Raw genomic sequence first — 20,625 nt, forward strand, 5'->3', positions numbered from 1 at the left:
TGCTTGCATCCCCTTTATCTGCAATTCCAAACAGTTGTACACTATGATGCTGTTCTACACAATACTAATGAGCTGCTTGACTGCTCCTTTTTCTGGAAAGTAAAAATAAATGTCCATTTCCAAACAAGCAAGAGCAAAGCACAATCTCATACATATCTGTATGTATTTCCATCTCCATTTCAGATCTCATTCCTCTCTCCTAAATTCACTGCCCTCCTGTCCTCTTTAAACCTATTCTTCGATGTAAACTCTCCTACGCGTATTCCACTCGACATCACCATCGCTTGTGGCCTTGCTACTTCATGGTCTTGATTACCAGCAAGACAATCTCTGGCCATCCCCTGTATTCCTCACTACCTGCATCCCCTTACCTCCTTCAACCCCACATCCTCTATGCTCGCACTGTAAAAACACCTTCTCAAATCACTTACACTGGCGCTCTTGTACGCCATACTGCCCAGCTTTTGGCCCTCTATTTGCTATGATACCTCTGCAGTTGTTAAATTACTTAACCACTCTTCACCTCCATGTTTGTTGCCTTGTACCCAGCAAAACCTATCTCCTATCCCTGCTTTCATGCTGCGCTTCCACCTTTGCTCCCTTGAGTCCATAAGGCACCTGGTGCACAGCTGGCTTAGCCATCCATCACTAGATCTGGCTTAACCATGTCAAGCTCTACCAGGCTTCACTCTCCTCTGCCAAAATGGCCCAGTGCTGTAGAATAATTCTGAACGACTGCTTTGCTCCACTCCCAACTGCTTTTATAAACCCCTCTCGCCTCTCCCCGCTTCCTTCACTCTCGCCTCTAACAACTAACGCAAGAGGAGTTTATTGACTTCTTTGTCAACAAGATAGAGACCATACATTCACCAGTCCTAGGGATCAACCCTGGTTCAATGAGGAGTGTAGAAGAGCATGCCAGGAGCAGCACCAGGCGTACCTAAAAATGAGGTGCCAACCTGGTGAAGCTACAACTCAGAACTACATGCACGCTAAACAACGGAAGCAACATGCTATAGACAGAGCTAAGCGATTCCACAACCAACGGATGAGATCAAAGCTCTGCAGTCTCGCCACATCCAGTCGTGAATGGTGGTGGACAATTAAACAACCAACGGGAAGAGAAGGCTCTGCAAACATCCCCATCTCCCCATCCTCAGTGATGGCAGAGTCCAGCACGTGAGTGCAAAAGACAAGGCTGAAGCGTTTGCAGCCATCTTCAGCCAGAAGTGCCGAGTGAATGATCCATCTCGGCCTCCTCCCGATATCCCCACCATCACAGAAGCCAGTCTTCAGCCAATTCAATTCACTCCACGTAATATCAAGAAACGGCTGAGTGCACTGGATACAGCAAAGGCTATGGGCCCCGACAACATCCCGGCTGTAGTGCTGAAGACTTGTGCTCCAGAACTAGCCGCGCCTCTAGCCAAGTTGTTCCAGTACAGCTACAACACTGGCATCTACCCGACAATGTGGAAAATTGCCCAGGTATATCCGGTCCACAAAAAGCAGGGCAAATCCAATCCAGCCAATTACCGCCCCATCAGTCTACTCTCAATCATCAGCAAAGTGATGGAAGGTGTCGTCGACAGTGCTATCAAGCGGCACTTACTCACCAATAACCTGCTCACCGATGCTCAGTTTGGGTTCCGCCAGGACCACTGGGCTCCAGACCTCATTACAGCCTTGGTCCAAACATGGACAAAAGAGCTGAATTCCAGAAGTGAGGTGAGAGTGACTACCCCTGACATCAAGGCAGCATTTGACCGAGTGTGGCACCAAGTCAATGGGAATCAGGGGGAAAACTCTACAGTGGCTGGAGTCATACCGAGCACAAAGGAAGATGGTAGTGATTGTTGGAGGCCAATCATCTCAGCCCCAGGACATTGCTGCAGGAGTTCCTCAGGACAGTGTCCTAGGCCCAACCATCTTCAGCTGCTTCATCAATGACCTTCCCTCCATCATAAGGTCAGAAATGGGGATGTTCGCTGATGATTGCACAGTGTTCAGTTCCATTCGCAACCCCTCAAGTAATGAAGCAGTCCGAGCCCGCATGCAGCAAGACCTGGACAACATCCAGGCTAGGGCAGATAAGTGGCAAGTAACATGCGCGCCAGACAAGTGCTAGGCTATGACCATCTTCAGCAAGAGAGAGTCTAACCACCTCCCCTTGACATTCAATGGCATTACCATTGCCGAATCCCCCACCATCAACATCCTGGGGGTCACCATTGTCTAGAAACTTAACTGGACCAGCCATATAAATACTGTGTAACTACAAGAGCAGGTCAGAGGCTGGGTATTCTGCGGCGAGTGACTCACCACCTGACTCCCCAAAGCCTTTCCACCATCTACAAGGCACAAGTCAGGAATGTGATGGAATACTCTCCACTTGCCTGGATGAGTGCAGCTCCAACAACACTCAAGAAGCTCGATACTATCCAGGACAAAGCAGCCCACTAGATTGGCACCCCATCCACCACCCTAAACATCCACTCCCTCCATCACCGGCGCACCGTGGCTGCAGTGTGTACCATCCACAGGATGCACTGCAGCAACTCGCCAAGGCTTCTTCAACAGCACCTCCCAAACCCACAACCTCTACCACTTAGAAGGACAAGAGCAGCAGGTACATGGGAACAACACCACCTGCACGTTCCCCTCCAAGTCACACGCCATTCCGACTTGAAATATATCGCTGTTCCTTCATCGTCGCAGGGTCAAAATCCTGGAACTGCCTTCCTAACAGCACTGTGGGAGAACCTTCACCACACGGACTGCAGTGGTTCAAGAAGGCGGCTCACCACCACCTTCTCGAGGGCAATTAGGGATGGGCAATAAATCTTGGCTTCGCCAGCGACGCCCACATCCCATGAACGAATTTTTAAAAAAGCCCACTTAGCCAAAAAAAAACAGCCTTATCCCTACCCTAGTCCTGAACACACGCAAGCATGTATACTTGTTCTCTTTTCCTCCCCCCTGCCCCTCATTTTTCTCTCTCTCACTCACTCACTCACTCACTCACTCACTCACTCATATTTCTCCCTATCTCCTTCCTGCTGTATCAAAGCTCATCACATCCTTCGACTCCATTCGCACTAAACTCTTGAACACCAAATTCCCCTTCCTGGTCCCCATTTAGCCAATGTGGTAAATGGTTCCTCTCCTACTTTTCAAAACTACCATCATCACCCCACTCCTCAAAAAATCCACCCTTGACCCCTCTATCCTTGTTCACTACTGTCCCATTTCCAACCTCCCTTTCCTTTTCAAATTCCTTAAATGTATGCTAGAGAGTGAGCCACAGCTCGCTGAGTACCCATCCAGGCGATGAAGGTGTATTGAAGGTTAAAGAGATGGCTGGGCCTTCTCCTATTCATGATGGTCATTGCCCAACACTTATTTGACATGCATGTTACCTGCCACTTGTCAGCCCAAGCCTGGATGTTATCCAGGTCTGGCTTTATTCTGAAATAGGCTGTTTCATTATCGGAGGAGTTGTGAATGGACCTGAACACTGTGGAATCATCAGTGAACAGACCCACGCAACAGCAACAACAACTTGCATTTATATAATGCCTTTAATGTAATAAAATGTCCCAAGGTGCTTTACAGGAGCATAATCAGACAAAAATTGACATCAAACCAAAGAAGAATACATTAGGACAGGTGACAAAGCTTGGTCAAAGAGGTAGGTTTTAAGGAAGGTCTTAAAGGAGGATGGTGGGGGTGGGGTTTAGGGAGGAAATTCCAGAGCTTACTACCTAGATGGCTGAAAGCACAGCCACCAGTGTTGGGGTGAATGAAGTGGAGGATGGACAAGAGGCCAGAGTTCTCGGAGGGTTGTAGCGCTGGAGACGGTTACAGAGATAGGGACCTTGATCTTATCGTGAGCTCTCATAATTCCTGCTGCTTTAGTTTGGTGTCCACATTCCTTGCACTTCTGTAAAGCTCCATGGAACGTTTTTCTACATTAAAGTTGTTATATAAATGCAAGTTGTTGTTGTAGTATATATGAATGCATAAAATGGCTTATCCTGAACCAGTAATTAATGTCCCGGCATTTGAATTTACTTTCAGTTCCATATTTCAGCATAAGACTCGCTGGACATTAATTGTTTCTGTTTGTACATGATGATGGTTTTTAAGAATATATACTTTTTAACATGCTGTAATCCCCTTCTGTTTTGCTAGTCAGATTGCTCATTAGAACTAATGAGTCTTGGTCTGCTTGTGTATAATCAGGTGTACTTTGGATTCTGGTGCTTCTCGGCTGTTCCTCTGTTAAAATCCACTAATATTTGCATTGATACTCAATCTAGCAATGTGAAATTAAGTAATAGAGGAATTGTGCCACACACAGGTAAAATCTATTTGATAAATTTTATAATCACACATTCGGAGGAAATAAAGTACGTCATAGATTCTAGTATTTATGTTGCTTTGATACAGATGTCTGTGACACTGCAAAGCACCTAAACAGGTACCAGTGTCAGTCTGACACTTTGAAAACTGGTTTATGTTTCAATTTGTTTGTATGGTGCAAACCATTTGCGTCATGGAAAAATTCAATATTGAATTTATCCTCTTCAAGAGAAAGACCTTCATAGCTTCTTGAGAATTTGGTTTTGAGTTGTTATTTTTCCAGCAATCCTTACTGTTTTTAACATTGGGGAGGTAGGAAAAAATCGCATTCAAGGTAAACGGATAGATGTGGGATGGCGATATAGCGCAGTAAAGAAGTGCAGGCTGAATGGACAGTTTTTAAAATATATATCTATTCAGCAGTTGGAGGAGCACAGACAGTCTCTCCATTCTGTTAATTATCATCATTGTGGCTGTCATTGGAAAAATGCCCGTACTTGCTCGACAGGTACCAAAACAAAATGAAGTTATTGATCAAACCTCACAGGAAAAGCATACCCTTTATTGCTATTTTAGAGGTCTTGTGACCTAAACTCCATATCTTACTGTTCCTCATTTTGCCTCCAGTACAGGTGACTTGTTTCTGGAGCTCTTAAGTAGAAATTGTCATCATGTGTTTCTGTGCAGTTTTGCAGGTTGTTTTGCACATTGGGTCAAGTGGATTGCCCTGAAAACTGGTGTCTTCTGTGGATGACACTATGTTTGCCTTTTCTTAAGTTAAGGGGTTATGACTAACAAACATGTACTCCATTGCCTACCTGCACCCACTTTGTCGTCTTATTATACCGGGTCGTATAAGTTGCCCTGAAAACAGCACTCTCCTGCAGATTGGAGTTCAATTTAAATCCAGTAAGAATTTTGTAGTGCTGATAGGAAATAACCACTGCTGTTGCAGAGCTCAGCAATGCTTAAACATTACTAAAAAATGTATTGCATCGCTAGAAATGTATTCACATAGTGGAAGAGTGTTTCCCATCTCTGTGTTTTGCATGAATGAATTTCAATCTGGAACTTGTGCCTTTAACATAGAAAAAACAGAGGCAAAAGGGGAATAATGGATGCTGAGCTGAAGAAAGGGAAATTAGGAGGGGTGACTAAAAGCTTGGTTGAAAAGGAGGAAGTGGAGGTGTAGAAGCAAAGGGATGTAGGGAGGGAATTCTAGAGCGTATGGCCTAGGCGGCTAAAGGCACAGCCACAATGGTAGGGCTAAGGAAGTGGAAGTGGACAAGTGGCCAGGGTGAGAGGAATGGAGAGTTTGGTGGCAGCGGTTGCAGTACTGGAGAAAGTTACTGAGGTGGGGATGGGCAAGGCCATGAAGGAAAAGAATTTTAAATTTTGAGTTGATGGGGAGCCAGTAGAGGTCAGAGAGGACAATCTTGATGCGTGAGCAGGACTTGGTGCAGGATAGGATACAGGCAGGAGAATTTTGTATGACATGAAATATCTTGAGGGTGAAAGATGGTAGACTGGCCAAGAAACCATTGAAATGGTTAAGTGTAGAGGTGATACAGGCATGGAAGAGGGTTTCAGCAGGAGCTAGGTTGAGGCAGGGCCAGAGGTGGGCAATGTTATAGAGGTGGAAGTAAATGGTCTTTGTGATAGAGTCTATCGAAACGAAGCTTGGGATCGAATAGGATGCAGAGGTTGCAAACAGTTTCAGCCTGAGATGGTGACAGCTCTGAGGGAGATGGAATCAATGGCAACGGTTCGGAGTTTGTGGTGGGGACAAAGATAATGGCTTCCATCTTACCAATGTTTAGTTGGAGAACATTGCGGCTCATCCAAGACTGGATGCTGGACAAGCAGTCTGATAACACAGAGGCAGTGGAGTGGTCGAGAGGTGCAAAAGACATCTCTTTATTGCAAAAGGATCTCTTTCAGGGACTCTCAAAAGTAACTCTAGTTGGGAAGCAGTGCTTGGCTGTTTCAACATAATGGGTCTTGGAATAATGAAATTCCTTGCGCCGACCATGGCTATATTGTTGAGATGGAGCTGAGCCAGGGCAAGGCACTTTGCCAGAGAGAGTAACATTTAAAAAAGGAGCCTTCGCTCTCACCAACCCATGCTTTTCTCGTTGATTGGAACCTAGTTGCTTCCCTTCATTCTAAGCTAGCTAAGGACCAATGCGTGGCTTAGGTTTTCTTTGGGGAGGGGAAATAGTGGAAGAGGGGGATATTGAGTTGGAGGGCCTCAGTGACTGAATTTATCAAACAGAGATAGCATTTAGTCCTCAGCAGGACTCAGCCCTAAGATTAAAATCCTAATTTGCATTTTGACAACTCTCTTTCCACCCCCTCTACTTCTTTCATGTGAAGTTGCCAATCTGTTCACTGGGATATTCAGGGCAGGGCAGTGTCAGTTGCTTAGTTAAAAGAAAGAAATTAAAATTAGCAGGGGTTGTGCGCTTGGTTGTATTTTCACAGCAACACCGGGGGCTTGAAAATATCTAGTCACCTGTCCATCATAATCAAAGTCTAAGAGGACATAAAGGAGAAAAAAGGGGGATCAATGCAGATAAATAAACTTCAAAATGAAAATGTGAAAATTGTCTAGATTTGGTGTATATTTTTAAATCTTTTCTCTTTACAGTTTCAATCATTTTACATTCTTGCCGGTTTGTTGCAGTCCTCCTGCGCGACGCCAGTGGGGTAGGCGTGACAGGCCTTTGCATAATCCCATCAACCAGGATGAAAACTACCACCATCCTCCATATTCACAGCAACTGCCTATAGATGAAAACCGATCTTACAATCACACAAATCTATCACCACGTATGCTTCACCCTGCTGCACATCCTCCGCAGCAAAATCCTGTCATGGTGGATCTCCACGAACAGGTTAGAGCCATTTAACACCTTGTCAGATAAATGTTGCTCTGTTCTTCAGCTACATTCTGAATTAAATGGGTGTCACTGGTGCAAGAATAACCGCCATTGTGAATTTTGCCAACTAAAAATACACAATGCATATGTCTTAATTTGGTTTTAAGGTGGAACAGCAGTCAACTGCTACACATTACCACCCACCCTGTTGTGTGGCCTAAAAGGGACCAAGGACAGTTCAGGTCCTCTTTCTCCTGGGCCACCCTACCTCACAAGACCATTCGACCTTGCTTCCCCTGCCAGACTCTGGTCCTCTCCCACTTCCAGATCCTGGGATCCACTCTCAGTGTTCTGCGACCTCCATCTCCAATTCTCCCAGATCCCAGGAACCTGCCATAGTGTGCCCAGACCCTGGAACTGTTTCTCCCCCCCCCCACCTTTTAATTGTATCCGTGTGATTTGTATCAAATAGTGTTAATTGTATTCAGGTGGTGCGTATCAATTGGGGACTCTCTTGTATCCATTTATAAGAGAGTGTATCTAGGGTGTGGGTTGTGTTGATCTCTGTGAATAAAGGCTTGGAAGTAACTGAAGACCAGGCTTTAGTATTCTATCCTTCACCCACCTGGCTATCCAATTTTTAACACACACCGCCCCCCGCCCGCCCCGCAAAATGTTTGATCATGAGACCCCCATCCCAGTACAGAACTGCTAAACCCCAAGCCCCCTTTCTAGTGTTCCCATATCCCAGCGCCACCCTCTGTGCTGATAAGTCAGTGTCTCTGCTAACGCTGCTTGGTATAACAACTGTGTCTTTAAAAACTTCTGGCTTACAATGAGCAATACCACAGTAGATCTGTGTGTGTTTGTTCCAGTTGCACAAGGTCTCGTATTCCCAATTCTTCAGTTAGATCCCAATCATAGGGGAAGTGGTGGCCGGCTTGACTGGCTTTCTTCCTGAGGCTGGGATTGGGAGCAAAATTGGCTTGCAATTTTGAGTATTTCATCTAACTGGGAAAATGATTCATGATTTGGTGACCTAAAGCAAAGAGGAGTAAAAAATAGTAAGACATTGGCTAGCTATTGCCCATACTGAAAAGTAATACTTTATGCTGAACTGGGTTGTGCGAATTAATTCTTGTGCAACTGCGACCTATTCATGTCTAGTACCCTTGAATCAATACTTCTAAATAAGCACATTTTAAAAAGCTGTACAGTTTGTAAATTGGCCAAATTGTTGAGATTCTTAGCTATCCAGTTCAGACATGAAATCTTACTTATTCCATACAATAGGAACTGTTTAATTAACTTTATCCAGATGCATAGACAAACATGAATAGAATGTTCCTGCTGTTGGTGTCATTTCGGCATTGATTTCTTAAAACTCTATTTGCAGTCCTCTGTTGTGAGTAATAATTCTTCCATTTTTTTTCTAGATGCATCAAGGAACAGTCCCTGTGTCCTACACTGTAACCACAGTAACGGCACATGGTTTCCCACTCCATGCAGGGCAACATATCCCAGGGTGCAACACGCAACAGGTCCCAGCATGCTCAGTAATGTTCAGTGGACAGCACTACCCGGTCTGCTGCGTTCCACCACCTGTGAGTTTAGTAACTTGAGAAGATGTGGCATGTTAATCCAGTATTCTTTGGCTGTCAAAAAAAAAATTGTTAGTTTAGAAGAAAAGAGTTATGGTTGACACACCCCTTCCCTCAAAAGAAAATTACGGTTTCTAAAATATTCTTTAGTATCTGAGCAGCTTCTGTGAAGTTAACAAAGTTTCATATGGTCACATTTTTAATTATAATAAATTTGATGGTAATAAATTCAAGGGTGCACGTTCATCTGAATTCAGCATCCGTCTTGCATCAGAGGAGCCCCGTGGGAGCTGAAACTCAGGCTTTAAGTTCCAGCTTCTTGTTCATTTTGATTTTAGTAATTTTTGGGTTACAGTTTGAAGGTTGCATTGACGTTTTCACGTCACGTTCAAAAGTTAAGAAAGTTTCCGCTTTTTCCGGTTGTCCTTTAAGTACAAATGGGGTTTGTTTTAATGATGTAAAATCGGTGTTAAATTCTAGTGGGATCTTTCATTGCAAAAGTCTTCAGAAATGCAGATTGTTTATCAAAAACTGAAATAAAATAGTCTCCATTTATGCTTTTTAAAAATTTGTTGTAAGATTGTTCAGCATCTTTTTACTTATTGTCTCGCTGTCTCGTAAGGAATACTCGAGGGCACTCCTTTTGTGAATTTAATCTTGCCTGGATTTTATAATGCTGTATCAATAAATCAACTGATTATTTTGGAGATTTCATATTTTATCCATTATCAAAATGATTGACGGTTGAGACACTTGAACCCACTTTAAACATGTTAGCTTTGTGGCGATGCTTTCACTCAGTGTTTGCTCTTGGTAATGTGTTAACATTGTGCTGAATTGTGCACTTCAAATTAGACTGTACAATCAGTGCACATGCCTCTCACCCAGCCAATGAACTGAGGAGCAAAAATACATTTTAACAGCTGTTTAGCTATTGCAGCAATGTCCTCTGTCTTCGCTGCATGTGGATTTCAGTGACGGCTAGGATGCGAGTTTAGTACAACCCCATACCCTTGCTTGCCGGCTTCATTACAGGATAATTGAATAGTTCATTTTATGTGCTTGGTGCAGCCCTTCCTACCTGTAGTATTTTAAAACTGCCTCACCACATGAAATTAAAAGAACTTAAAAGGTATTTATTTAGTTAACTGTGCACAATTCTTTTGATATTTTTCAATATTGTGTCAAATGATTTAACTGTTGCTTCTTTAGGAATAGTAGCAGTGTAACTAAAGCCTCTGTATGAGCAGGGGTATAAATATACCATTTTAATTTTCCTTATCTTCTCCTTTCGATCCTCCCACCCATTTGTGTTTGCTTAAGCTGATTGGGGATGTATTTTGAATCTTTCCTATCTGACTTCAGTTGTAAAATAAATGTCACTAGGTTTTGTGGAGGAGCTCTTCAGCTTTTAAGTGATCTTGTTGGATTCTGAACCCACTGAAGCAACACCTGTGGAGACTCGTGTCCCCATTTAAAGGAGCAGTCCTGTCACCATCTAGTGTCTAGCAGTAGAAATTAATAGATATGTTATAATGAAACTATATATGTTTAGAGTCTAGGAAAGGGAGTTTCTTTGAGAATGGAGTATTTTCCATGTTGTCAGTTATTTCTCCAGTGAAAACAGGACTAACTCTGGTGTTGGACACATTTTATATTCAGTATTATATGTAGAATCCCATTTAGCTGTGTATATGTCTGTCTATGAAAAGGTTGTGGATTGAAAGACTATAACAGTTTCCCAGTGGTTGAGTTTAGCCAATGTGCAAGTGACCCACACAGACTCGGGAAGGTCCCAGATTTGATCCTTGGGACGTGCCAAGTTTGCAGTCTTGGCCCAGGCAGCAATATGGACAATAAAATTCGCCTCAGTTGTGTAGACACAGTCATCCAGTCCTCCTACTCCAGACTATCTAGCAAGCTCTGCTGGAATTGTGCACTTGTGAACATCAGGTGAGGACAGGATTGGACTTGTGATACTCCCTGCAGTTGAATAGTCTACTGACTCACTATCAAGGTTCACACGTGAACAATGCTCGCTTGGGTGCGATACTGCAGGACAACTGACACCTGTGGGATCCTAATGCAGCATGGACAGGAAGGGAAATTTTTTTTTAAATGGCTGAACAGCTCTTTCTCACTTGAATGACAATGAAAGCATATCTATCAACAACCAGTATCAATCTATAACAAGTATAACTTGTTTCCCTGTTTGTTAATCCTTGCTTTTTATCTGTTTCATACCTTTTTTATTCGTTCATGGCATGTGGGCGTCGCTGGCAAGACCAGCATTTATTGCCCATCCCTAGTTGCCCTTGAGAAGGTGGTGATGAGCCTCCTTCTTGAACCACTGCAGTCCGTGTGGTGAAGGTTCATTTGTCTCTGAAATGATACAGAAGTGAGCTGTTCACAATATATTGTGAATTGTGTTGTAAATTTCTTAACACTTGTCTTTAGATAACCGAAGCATGTAAATTTTCAAAACTCCTAGGAATTTAATAATGTGACTGCATCTGTTTGTGTTATCCATCTAGTGCCATTTGTTGATGATCCCTGGAAGAACCTTCTCACCTTGTAAATGTCTTTTTATCTTGTTTTTCAGCTGATTCATGCGTGCACAATGCAGCATCTGCCAGTCTCTTACCAAGCCTTCCCTCCACTTATCTCCAGTGAACATTTTATACTGCACCCTCCCCATCTGCCACCCCACCAGCATCCCCACCTTCCCCCCTTGGGCCAGTTTGTTCCAATCCAGCCACAGCACCCACGACTGGTAAGTAAAATATTTAAAGAAAACAACGCCTAAACCTAAAGCCAAATTATTCAGTGAAGCTACTCTTGTTTGTAATTTAAGTAATTCTCTGAAAGACAATATTAAAGGTTCACCTGTTTTTTTTTCCCCATTGAAATCTTACATGTTTCAATTCAGCTTACATGAGTGGATCGTGGGAGTGAAATTGGACTTGAGCGGGGATGTGAAATGGGTGGTATTGCAGCTGCTGCCAGTTATACACCCCGCCCAGATCCGACACCGTTCATTTTGCTTCCCCGCCCAAGTCAAATCTCTAACCCCGTGTGTTTTATACGCCAGCAAAAGAAGTTTACTAAATAAATGATTTCTTTCAAAGCCCCCATGAGTCATTTAGTAAAAGAAATGTGTAACAGAGCCAGACAGACCAGCAAATCCTAGATCTGATCGGTGGTCTAAATTGATCAGCTGATCTCAGCTGAATTGGCGATGGGGTGGTTCAATTAGCCTGAGCCCTTGGGCTAGGAAGATGGAAATCTAGCAGAATTCCTGCTCCTAATCTATCTACTGAAAATTATTCTCCAGTGTTTAGCACTTGCATTAAAAGAGGAATGAAATAATAAATGCAAGTCTGTTCTGCTATTTCTTGAAACGTAATATTATATTCAAAGTGGTCCATTGTATTGAGACTCCTCTCCAGGACCTCGATTTGACCCAGCCCAGATTAATAAGTGGCACTCACAAACCGGTATTCTGTGTTGAATACCAGTGAGGGTGTTGACATCTCGGGGGAGTGCAGTCAGGATCAAATCCACGGCACCGTGGGAGACTCGGCTGCACAGGGGGGGGCAAAAGAAATGCAGTTGTTATAGGGGATTCGATAGAGAGGGGGATAGACAGGCATTTTTACAACCGCCAATGTGAGTGCCACATGATGTGTTGCCTCCATGGTGCCAGGATAAAGGACATCACTGAGAGGGTGCAGAACATTTTGAGGGGGGTGGGGAACATGTGGGAACCAAAGACATAGGGAGGAAAAGGGTCGAGGTCCTACAGTCAGAGTTTCAGGAGCTAGGGAGGAAGTTAAAAAGCAGGACCTCAAAGGTAGTAATCTCTGGATTGTTCCCAGTGCCACGCGCTAGTGAGAAAAGGAGTAGTAGGATAAGACCGGTTAATGCATGGCTGGAGCAATGGTGCAGGAGGGAGGGGTTCAGATTCCTGGGGCATTGGGACCAGTTCTGGGGCAGGAGGGATCTGTTCAAGATGGACGGGTTACACCTCAACAGAGCTGGGACCAGTGTCCTCGCGGGGAGGTTAGCTTGTGCTGTGGGAGAAGGTTTAAACTAATTTAGCAGGGGTGGGCATGGATGAAACACTAGAGAGGAGAAACAAGGTGCACAGAGGACTGGGAGGGACAAGAAGCATTAGAGTAAAGAATAGTTCAGAAATAGGAGGGATCAGACCAGGGGCAAATGCGAGGCAGTCTAAGATGAGATTGGAGTGCATGTGCGTAAATACATGTAGAGTGGTAAATAAGGTTGGTGAACTGCAGGCTCAAGTCGCCACATGGGACTATGATATAGTGGCAATAACAGAGACCTGACTCAAAGAAGGGGAGGATTGGGTACTTATCTTTCCTGAATACCTTGTAGCCAGGAATATTAGGAAAGGAAAGAAAGGAGGGGGGGGCAGTATTGATCAAAGAAACTATTATAGCACTGGAAATGGACGATGTAGTTGAGGGGTCAAAGACCGAATCTATTTGGTTGGAATTAAGGAACAATAGAGGCGCTATTATGCTACTGGGTGTATACTATAGGCCACCAAATAGTGGGAAGGAGATAGAGGAGCAAATTTGCAGACAAATTACAGAAAGATGCAAAAATTATAGAGTAGTGATAATGAGGGACTTCAATTATCCCAATATAGACTGGGACAGTAACAGTGTAAAGGGCAAAGAGGGGGAGGAATTCCTGAAATGTGTTCAAGAACTTTCTGGAACAGTGTGTTTCCAGCCCATCCAGGAAGGAAGCAGTGCTGGATCTTGTTCTGGGGAATGAATAGAAACATAGAAAATAGGAGCAAGAGTAGGCCATTTGGTCCTGCGAGCCTGCTCCGCCATTCAAAATGATCATGGCTGCTCATCTAACTCAGTACCCTGTTCCCGCTTTTTCCCCATATCCCTTGATCCCTTTAGCATTAAGAAATATATCTATCTCCTTCTTGAATACATCTAATGACTTGGCCTCCACTGCCTTCTGTGATAGAGAATTCCACAGGTTCATCACCCTGTGAGTGAAGAAATTTCTCCTCGTCTCGGTTCTAAATGGCATACCCCGTATCATGAGACTGTGACCCCTGGTTATGGACTCCCTAGCCATCGGGAACATCCTCCCTGCATCTCGTCTGTCTAGTCCTGTTAGAATTTTATATGTTTCGATGAGATCACCTCTCATTCTTCTAAACTCTAGTGAATATAGGCCGAGCCGACCCAATCTCTCCTCATATGTCAGTCCTGCCATTCCAGGAATCAGTCTGGTAAACCTTCATTGCACTCCCTCCATGGCAAGGACATCCTTCCTCAGATAAGGAGACCAAAACTGCACACAATACTCCAGATGTGGTCTCACCAAGGCCCTGTATAACTGCAGTAAGACATCCCTGCTCCTGTACTCAAATCCTCTTGCAATGAAGGCCAACATACCATTCGCCTTCCTAACTGCTTGCTGCACCTGAATGCTCGCTTCCAGCGACTGGTGTACAAGGACACCCAGATCTCGTTGCATCTCCCCTTTTCCCAATCTATCACCATTCAGATAATAATCTGCCTTTCTGTTTTTACAACCAAAGTGGATAACCTCACATTTATCCACGTTATACTGCATCTGCCATGTTCTTGCCCACTCACCCAACTTGTCTAAATCACATTGGAGCCTCTTTGCATCCTCCTCACAGCTCACATTCCACCCCAGCTTTGTGTCGTCTGCAAACTTGGAAATGTTACATTCACTTCCCTCATCCAAATCATTGATATATATTGTGAATAGCTGGGGCCCAAGCACTGATCCCTGCGGTACCCCACTAGTCACTGCCTGCCACCCGGAAAAAGACCCGTTTATTCCTACTCTCTGTTTCCTGTCTGTCAACCAATTCTCAATCCATGCCAGTATATTCCCCCCAATCCCATTTGCTTTAATTTTGCACAGTGACCTCTTGTGTGGGACCTTATCAAAAGCCTTCTGAAAATCCAAATACACCATATCCACTGGTTCTCCCCTATCTATTCTACTAGTTACATCCTCAAAAAACTCCAGTAGATTTGTTAAGCATGATTTCCCTTTCATAAACCCATGCTGACTTTGTCCAATCCCGTTAATGCCCTCCATGTGTTCTGTTATCACCAATTTAATAATAGACTCTAGCATTTTCCCAACTACTGATGTTAGGCTAACTGGTCTGTAATTCCCTGTTTTTTCTCTCCCTCCTTAAATAGTGGGGTTACATTTGCCACCCTCCAATCTGTAGAAACTGTTCCAGAGTCTATAGAATTTTGGAAGATGATCACCAATGCATCCACCATTTCCAGGGCTACTTCCTTTAGTACTCTGGGATGTAGATTATCAGGTGTGGGGATTTGTCAGCCTTTAGCCCCATTAATTTCCCTAGCACTTTTTTTTTACTAATACTGATTTCCTTCAGTTCTTCCCTCTCACTAGACCCTTGGTTCCCTAACATTTCTGGGAGGTTATTTGTGTCCTCCTTTGTGAAGACAGAACCAATGTATGTGTTTAATTGTTCTGCCATTTCTTTGTTCCCCATTATAATTTCCCCCATTTCTGACTGTAAGGGACCTACATTTGCCTTCACTAATCTTTTTCTTTTGACATATTTATAGAAGCTTTTACAGTCAGTTTTTATGTTCCCTTCTAGGTTACTCTCATACTCTATTTTTCCCCTCTTAATCAATCTCGTTGTCCTCCTTTGCTGAATTCTGAACTCCTCCCAATCCTCAGGCTTGCTGCTTTTTCTGGCAATTTTATATGTCTTCTCTTTGGATCTAATACTACCCCTAATTTCTTTTGTAAGCCACAGTTGAGCCACCTTTCCCGTTTTATTTTTGGGCCAGACAGGAATGAATAATTGTTGTAATTCCTGCACAAGTTCTTTAAATATTAGCCATTGCCTATTCACCGTCATCCCTTTTAGCAAAGTTCTCCAATCTATCATAGCCAACTCGTACCTCATACTTTCGTAATTTCCTTTATTTAGTTTCAATGGGTCAGATGGAACATGTTTCAGTGGGGGAGCATTTGGGGAACAGTGATCATAATATTAGGTTTAGAATAGATATGGAAAAGGACAAGGAACAATCAAATGTGAAAATGCTTAACAGGAAGAGGGCAAATTTCAGTGAGTTAAAAAAGGAGCTTGCCCAGGTGGATTGGTATCAAAATTTGGTAGGCAAAACAGTAATTGAACAATGGGAGGCCTTCAAGGAGGAGTTGGTTCGGGTACAGAATAGATAATTCCTACGAGGGGGAAAGGAAGGGCATCCAAAGCTAGATCTCCCTGGATGACGAAAGATATAGAGATTAAAATGAAATGAAAAAAGGGGCTTATGATGAATGTACAGTTCATATTACAGTAGAGAACCAAGCCAAATACAGGAAGTACAGAGGAGATCTAAAAAAGGAAATAATAGGGGCAAAGAGAGAGTATGAGAATAGATTAGCTGCTAACATAAAAGGGAACCCAAGAGTCTTTTATAAACATATAAATAGTAAAAGGTTAGTTAAAGGAAGCGTGGGACCGATTAGGGACAAAAAAGGCAATCTTCTTATGGAGGCAGAGGGCATGGCTGAGGTACTAAATGAAATTTCGCATCCGTCTTCACTAGAGAAGAGGATGCTGCCATTGTAGCAGTAAAGGAGGAGGTTGTAGCAATATTGGTTAGGAGAAAAATAGATAGAGGAGGTACTTTAAAGATTGGCAGTACTCAAAGTAGAAAAGTCACCTGATCCAGATGGGATGAATCCTAGGTTACCGAGGGAAATAAGGGTAGAAATTGCGGTGGCTCTGGCCACAATCTTCCAATTCTCCTTAGATATGAAGATGGTGCTGGAGGATTGCAAATGTTACACCCCTGTTCTAAAAAGGGGAGAAGCATAAACTCGACAATTACAGACCAGTCAGCATAAGGGTGGTGGGGAAACCTTTAGAGACAATAATCCAGGACAAAATGAGTTGGCACTTGGAAAAGTATGGGCTAATAAATGAAAGTCAGCACGGATTTGCTAAAGAAAAATAGTGTTTGACTAACTTGATTGAGTTCTTTGATGAAGTAACGGAGAGGGTTGATGAGGGTAGTGCGGTTGATGTTGTGTCTATGGACTTTCAAAAGGCATTTGATAAATTACCACATAATAGAACTGTAGCATATTAAAGCCCATGAGATTAAAGGGACAGTGGCTACAAAATTTTCAATGGGACAGAAAGCAGAGACTAGTGATGAATGGTTGTTTTTCAGACTGGAGGGAAGTCTACAGTGGTATTTTCCAGGGGCTAGTATTAGGACCACTGCTCTTTTTGATATATATTGATGACCTGTACTTTTGTATAGAAGGTATAATTTCAAAGTTTGCAGATGACACAAAACATAGAAATGTAGTAAACAATGTGGAGGATAGTAACAGACCTCAGGAGGACATAGAGTCTGGTGAAATGGGCAGACACATGGCAGATGAAATTTAACACAGAGAAGTGTGAAGTGATACATTTTGGTAGGAAGAATAAGGAGAGGAAATGTAAACTGAATGGTACAATTTTAAAAGGGGTGCAGGAACAAAGAGACCTTTGGGTGCTAATAAACAAATCTTTGAAGGTGGCGGAACAAGTTGAGAAGACTGTTAAAAAAGTATTTGTGATCCTGGGCTTTATTAATAGAAGCATAGAGTATAAAAGTAGGGAAATTATGCTAAACCTTTATAAAACACTGGGTAGGCCTCAGCTGGAGTATTGTGTTCAATTCTGGGCACCACACTTTAGGAAGGATGTCAAGGCCGTAGAAAGGGTGCAGAAGAGATTTACTAGAATGGTGTCAGGGACGAGGGACTTCAGTTATGTGGAGAGATTGGAGAAGCTGGGGTTGTTCTCCTTAGAACAGAGAAGGTTATGGGGAGATTTAATAGAGGTGTTCAAAATCATGAATGGTTTTGATAGAGTAAATAAGGAGAAACTGTTTCCAGTGGCAGAAGGGTCAGTAACCAGAGGACACAGATTTAAGGAGATCGGCACAAGAACCAGAGGCGACACGAGAAAACATTTTTCTATGCAGCGAGTTGTAATGATCTGGAATGCACGGCCTGAAAGGGTGATGGAAGCAGATTCAATAGTAACTTTCAAAAGGGAATTGGATAAATACTTGAAGGGAAAAAATGTACAGGACTATGAGGAAATAGCAGAGGAATGGGATTAATTGAGTCGCTCTTTCAAAGAGCCGGCACAAGCATGATGGGCCGAATGGCCTCCTCCTGTGCTGTACCTACTATAATACTATGAAATTGAGCATGTGATGCCCCTGTGGTCAGCCAACCTGCCAGCGACCGCTGTCTATGCTTGCACAAGAGGAATGGGTACTTGGGCGAACACTAGTAGAGGGTTTCTACCACCCACAGCACCATACCAGAAAAGGGAGGGGGAGCAAATTGTTAGAAAAATCACTTTTGTAAAATAGTGCGTGTTGCTGCCCACACCCCAACAGCAGTATATTAGCAGTTTTATGACAGTGTGGTGAGTACCTGGTGTCTCTGAGCCATTAAAACTCATGGGATGGAATATATAAAACAAGTATTAATCTGGCATATTAGAAACTCAAAGTCGATAATGCCAGTTGGCAATTTCTAAACTTGATTTTTTTTTAAAGATGGAAGTTTAAAATTTGCTGATAAATGCGTTTAAGTGTTTATCCATGTCTCCAATCCATACACACCAGGGGAGGCTTAGATTCAATCTCCTGTGTGCAGAGTTAACTAATCTCAGTTGCGACAGTGCTTGGGGTGCTACAACTGGCCTCTGCACTTCTAGTTTACAGAGTTGGGAAAAATCAGTCTGGGGGAAATGAGAATTTTTTTTTACACAGTGAATTATGATGATCTGGAATACACTGCCTGAAATGGTGGTGGAAGCGGATTCAGTAGTAACTTTCAAAAGGGAATTGGATAAATACTTGAAAAGGAGAAATTTGCAGGGCTATGGAGAACGTGCAAGGGAGTGGGACTAATTGGATAGTTCTTTCAAAGAGTCGGCACAGACACAATGGGCCGAATGGCCTCCTGTGCTATATGATTCTATGAAATACAAATGATTTTAGTGCATTTATTTTCTTTTGTGAGAAAGGCCTCAGTTCCCGTGGCTCTTGTAAATTGCAATAATTATTTTTTCGACTCTTGACGTGCTGAATAAGTCCAGTAGTGCATTGCTGACTGTTACCCATATTTTTGTCGTAGTTCTCTTCTGTGCCTAATGGTACATGAGGCGATCCATTTCTTGCACTGCTTTATATCCAGCAGGTCATGCTCTGAGTTGTTTCCATAACAAAGTCCCTTTTTATGTGGACAGTTTGTTAGCCTGACTCACAGTTCCCTATCAGGAGAATAGGCGATGGTTGGGGTGGGTGGGGTCACCACTCTGCTCCCAGTGAGCACGAGTACCCTGCTGGATGTCAACCCAGAACTCTGGTTTCCACTCACTGGGTCACTCACACTGTTGTACTTCCAGTTAATTCAGTATTTTAAAAACTGCTTTGTTTTCAAGTTTAAGTAGGAAATACTGGTTGAATCTATTCTACCTCTTACTTCTCAACAGCCCCTACAGAGGATAGAGAATGAAGTAGAAATGAGAGGGGACCAGCACCCAGTTGGTGGTTTTACATACCCACCTTCACATCATCCCCCTGCCATGCCTACTTCCGTCCCTCTGCAGTATCTTCCTCATGACCCCTTACACCAGGAATTGCCCTTTGGAGTGGTAAGTATTCTCTCCAACTATCTTTGTATAATGGGGCAGTGTAACTCGAATGATTGTGTGAGGCTTTTTGATAGCAAGTGACATTGAGTCCAAAGGTGATAAAATCACACTGCCAGGAGAGGAGAGAGTTGTGATCTAGAAATATATGATGTTGTCTATGTCTTAATTTGTGCATCATCCTGTTACTGCTGTAACTATGATCATCATCTTTTAGCTTTTTAAAGAAAAGCAATGGCACCATTTAATTTTATAAAGCAAATAATTCTAGAAAGGGACGCAGAATGAATGATTTCTGGATTGGCTGCAGTTAATACAAAGTGACTGTTTGTTTGGCAGGCATACTTTTTTGTCCTGTGTAAGCACGTTGTGTCACTGTAGGAACCTCATCTTAAGCGCATCTCATTATATACAGCCTCCGTTCTCCTTAAGTAATGAATCTGATGTTTTTCAGGAGGTGCTTCGTATAGGGACTAAGAATCCATAATTACATAATTTACCTGTGCTTAGCACAACAAAAATTCCATGGCAACCCAAGGTGGTTAAGTAAATGAGCACATAATGCTGTTTTCTGAGGAATAAAGAATAGCTTAGAAAAGGCTGCAATAATTTAGTGGAAGGCAGACTGAATATTGTAATGAAAGGAATGACATCACTCATAACATTTTGTTCCTGCTGCAAAATTGTGAATTTTACTTCATGTGTGCTTCAGTCATAGAATTGACGGGGATTGTCACAAAAAGAAGTTTTACAAAAATGCCAAGAGTATTTGAGGAGAGATTGTGTTCATATTCTGTGTGTTTATGTCCATAAAATATTTTAATGTTTCTTTTGCAGATTGGAGCAAATAATGCTCTTTTTACTCGGGTCGGGGGGTGGGAAGATCATTGTGGATGGTCCTTTTATACAGGTGTAAATTGGATTGATTAAATAAAAGCTCTGGGTGTACATATGGTCACAGAGTAAATGCAGTCCAGGATTTGCTTTATTCACCCTAATTGATTGT

The 20,625-nt window shown here is 42.9% G+C and overlaps 1 protein-coding gene across 7 annotated transcripts in view; it reads left to right on the plus strand.

Moving 5' to 3' along the window:
- Nucleotides 1-20,625, plus strand: part of rnf44 (ring finger protein 44) — a 148,585-nt gene that overhangs the window by 92,720 nt on the left and 35,240 nt on the right. For 6 of the 7 annotated variants that reach the window (XM_067996364.1, XM_067996363.1, XM_067996366.1 and 3 more), the window contains 4 exons: nucleotides 7,016-7,262; nucleotides 8,684-8,851; nucleotides 11,451-11,621; nucleotides 19,461-19,622. In XM_067996364.1, coding sequence (XP_067852465.1) covers nucleotides 7,016-7,262; nucleotides 8,684-8,851; nucleotides 11,451-11,621; nucleotides 19,461-19,622 — 748 coding nt within the window. The remainder of the gene's footprint in view (nucleotides 1-7,015; nucleotides 7,263-8,683; nucleotides 8,852-11,450; nucleotides 11,622-19,460; nucleotides 19,623-20,625) is intronic. The other variant, XM_067996365.1, reaches the window with a different exon arrangement.

This window comes from Heptranchias perlo, chromosome 14 (genome assembly GCF_035084215.1).
Source record: "Heptranchias perlo isolate sHepPer1 chromosome 14, sHepPer1.hap1, whole genome shotgun sequence".
Taxonomy (NCBI): domain Eukaryota; kingdom Metazoa; phylum Chordata; class Chondrichthyes; order Hexanchiformes; family Hexanchidae; genus Heptranchias; species Heptranchias perlo.